The sequence below is a fragment of the Rousettus aegyptiacus genome, unplaced genomic scaffold (assembly GCF_014176215.1).
Source record: "Rousettus aegyptiacus isolate mRouAeg1 unplaced genomic scaffold, mRouAeg1.p scaffold_m13_p_5, whole genome shotgun sequence".
Lineage (NCBI taxonomy): Eukaryota > Metazoa > Chordata > Mammalia > Chiroptera > Pteropodidae > Rousettus > Rousettus aegyptiacus.
Window position 1 is genome coordinate 120,525,760 of NW_023416308.1, and position 2,484 is coordinate 120,528,243.

Consider the following 2,484-nt stretch of genomic DNA (forward strand, 5'->3'; position numbering starts at 1 on the left):
CCTCCGCGGCGCGCGGTGCGCGTGCCGACGGCCGGAGGCTCCTGGAACGAGCGGGCTGCGCGTGGGGGTGGGCGTCCCGGAAGGTCGCGGCCCTGCGGGCTGCCCTCGGGAGGCGGGGGTCGCCCCGGGGACCTGCTGACAGTGCCCGGAGGTGGGGGCTGCGCACACGGGACCTGCGTACTGCGTCTTGGGGGGCGCACCGAGCACCTGCCGGGAGCGGGGGCCCACTCCGGACCTGCAGGCTGCACCTGGGGGGTGGGCACACTGGGGACCTGCGGACTGTGCTCCAGGGACGGGCTGGGGGGCGCCCTCCGGACTTGGTCTTTGCAGGTCGTGTGCGAAAGGGGGAGGGCGAAGCGTGGCGGGAGGGCGAGGCAAGCGAAGGAGGGCGTGAGAAGGAGGCGGCGGCGGCGCGGAGGAGGGTTATCTATACATTTAAAAACCAGTCGCCTGCGCCGCGTCGAGAAGGCCGGGGAGCGTCCGACCGCACGCGCGGGACACGAGCGCCCCACGCTCCCCAGCGCGCACGGCCAGCCCGCCTCTCGGCCTCTTGCGCCTCGCTGTCCCGGGGCCCCAGACGACCTGGGGCGCGTACCCCGGGGAGTCGCTCGGCGGCGCGGCGCCACAGGCCCCCTTGGGGCGTGACTGTCGTCCTGCCGCCCTACCCTCGTTCCTCTGCCCGCACTTTCCCGCGGCGTGCGGGGGCTCAGAGGAGGCTCGCGGCGAGTGGATGCAGGTGCCATGGACCGCGGCGCGCTGCCCGGGCCCGCGCCCCCCGCTCCTGGCGTCTCGAGCGGCTGCGTCGCACGGCGGCGACCCATGTCCCCAGAGCTGCTGCGCTGTAGCCGGCGGCGGCGGCCGTGCGCGGAGGACACCGGGGGCGGCACAGCGGCCGTGGCGCGGCGCAACGAGCGCGAGCGCAACCGCGTGAAGCTGGTGAACTTGGGGTTCCAGGCGCTGCGGCAGCACGTGCCGCACGGCGGCGCCAGCAAGAAGCTGAGCAAGGTGGAGACGCTGCGCTCGGCCGTGGAGTACATCCGCGCGCTGCAGCGCCTGCTGGCCGAGCACGACGCGGTGCGCGCCGCGCTGGCCGGGGGGCTGCTGGCGCCCGCCGTGCCGGCCGCCGTGGCCCGCGGGCCGCCCGGGACCCCCGCCGCCGCCGCTTCGCCCTCCTGCGCCTCGTCGTCCCCCGGCCGTGGGGGCAGCTCCGAGCCCGGCTCCCCGCGCTCCGCCTACTCTTCGGACGACAGCGGCTGCGAGGGCGCGCTGAGCCCCGCGGAGCGCGAGCTGCTCGACTTCTCCAGCTGGTTAGGGGGCTACTGAGCGCCCCGCGCCGCGAGGTAACCCCGGGGCCGCGCGGGGGTGGGGAGTGGGGGGAGGCCCGAGAGGCCGGGCGCGGCGGAACGGCCGGGCCTCACGGCTCACGCCCTAGCAGCCGGCGGAACCGAGCGCCAGGCCCGGGGACGGCTTTGATTTCACTCACTGTTCATTTTCCCCAAACTTTTCAAGCCTGTGCAAGACCAGCGTTTGTTTGTCCGGGGTTGCAAAACTTCCTCTCGCCGCTCCGCCGCCGAAAAGGGAGGGGGGAGACGGGGGAGAGGGGCGGCCCCCGGGCGGGTGAGGCCCCGAATGCAAGCGGATTCCGGGGCAGATTAGGGTGCTGGGAGGCGGGGTGACTTTGCATTGCAAATCGCGCTCCCGGGGCCGGGTGGCAGAAATGACTCTGCGGGTGCCGAGCCCTGACTCACTGCGGCTCAGAGCGCTGCCCCTCCCGCCCTGGCTCGGGCCGCAGACCAGAGCGGAGGCACCCACGGACTCGAGCTCCAAAGTCAGCCAACCAAACAAAACCGCCGCCTTCGCTTGGGGCTGGGGGGTGGGGGGACAGGGCCCGATCCTGCACTAACGCGTGCCCCTGTCCCCCTCCCCAGGCAGCAGCCCAGCCCTGGACGCCTAGCCACGCCCGCGCTCAGCACCTGGGGGCCAGCCCGGCGGCCTCGGTCTCTGCGGTCCTACAGGCCAGCCACCGGCCAGCCACCGGCGAGCCGGGACCCCGCCGATGCGCCCCTGGGCGTCCGACCCGACTCCGTACCAATGTAGAAATGGATTCCGCCTGACCCGGCCCGACCGCCTCACGCCCGGGGCTCTCCACGGGACCAGCCGGGGCTGGGGCACTGACCCCCAGAGGGTTTCCTGCCAGGAGAGATTTGACGGCTCAGAGCATCTGCTTTTTGAACTTGAACTGCCCAGGGACACTGGCAAAATGAAGACTTATTTTTGTGCAAAGACTTTTAACTCGGAACGCGATAAAGATGGTCTCCCCCTGTCCCACCCCCAGTACCTGGACTTCTGCCTGGCCAAGATCTGGCTGTGGCAGCCCTTGAGGGACAGGGTCCCTGGCTGGGGTCCCCATGCAGCAGTGGGCTGACCTGGGTGGGGGCGGGGGGGGGGCTGTGCTGGGAAACCTGTTTTAGGGAAAATGGACTG

General features: G+C 72.1%; 1 protein-coding gene across 1 annotated transcript; it reads left to right on the top strand.

Annotated features, from left to right (window-relative positions):
• ASCL2 (achaete-scute family bHLH transcription factor 2) lies at window positions 1–2,028 on the top strand. The gene is made up of 2 exons (XM_016149725.2): window positions 1–1,340; window positions 1,929–2,028. Exon 1 carries the CDS (start codon window positions 742–744, stop codon window positions 1,321–1,323), a length of 582 nt encoding a protein of 193 aa, XP_016005211.2. The 5' UTR covers window positions 1–741; the 3' UTR covers window positions 1,324–1,340; window positions 1,929–2,028.
• The last annotated feature ends 456 nt before the right edge of the window (window positions 2,029–2,484 follow it).

Excerpts from the sequence above, each read along its gene's own strand:
- ASCL2 (XM_016149725.2), top strand. The coding sequence starts at position 742 with ATGGACCGCGGCGCGCTGCCCGGGCCCGCGCCCCCCGCTCCTGGCGTC.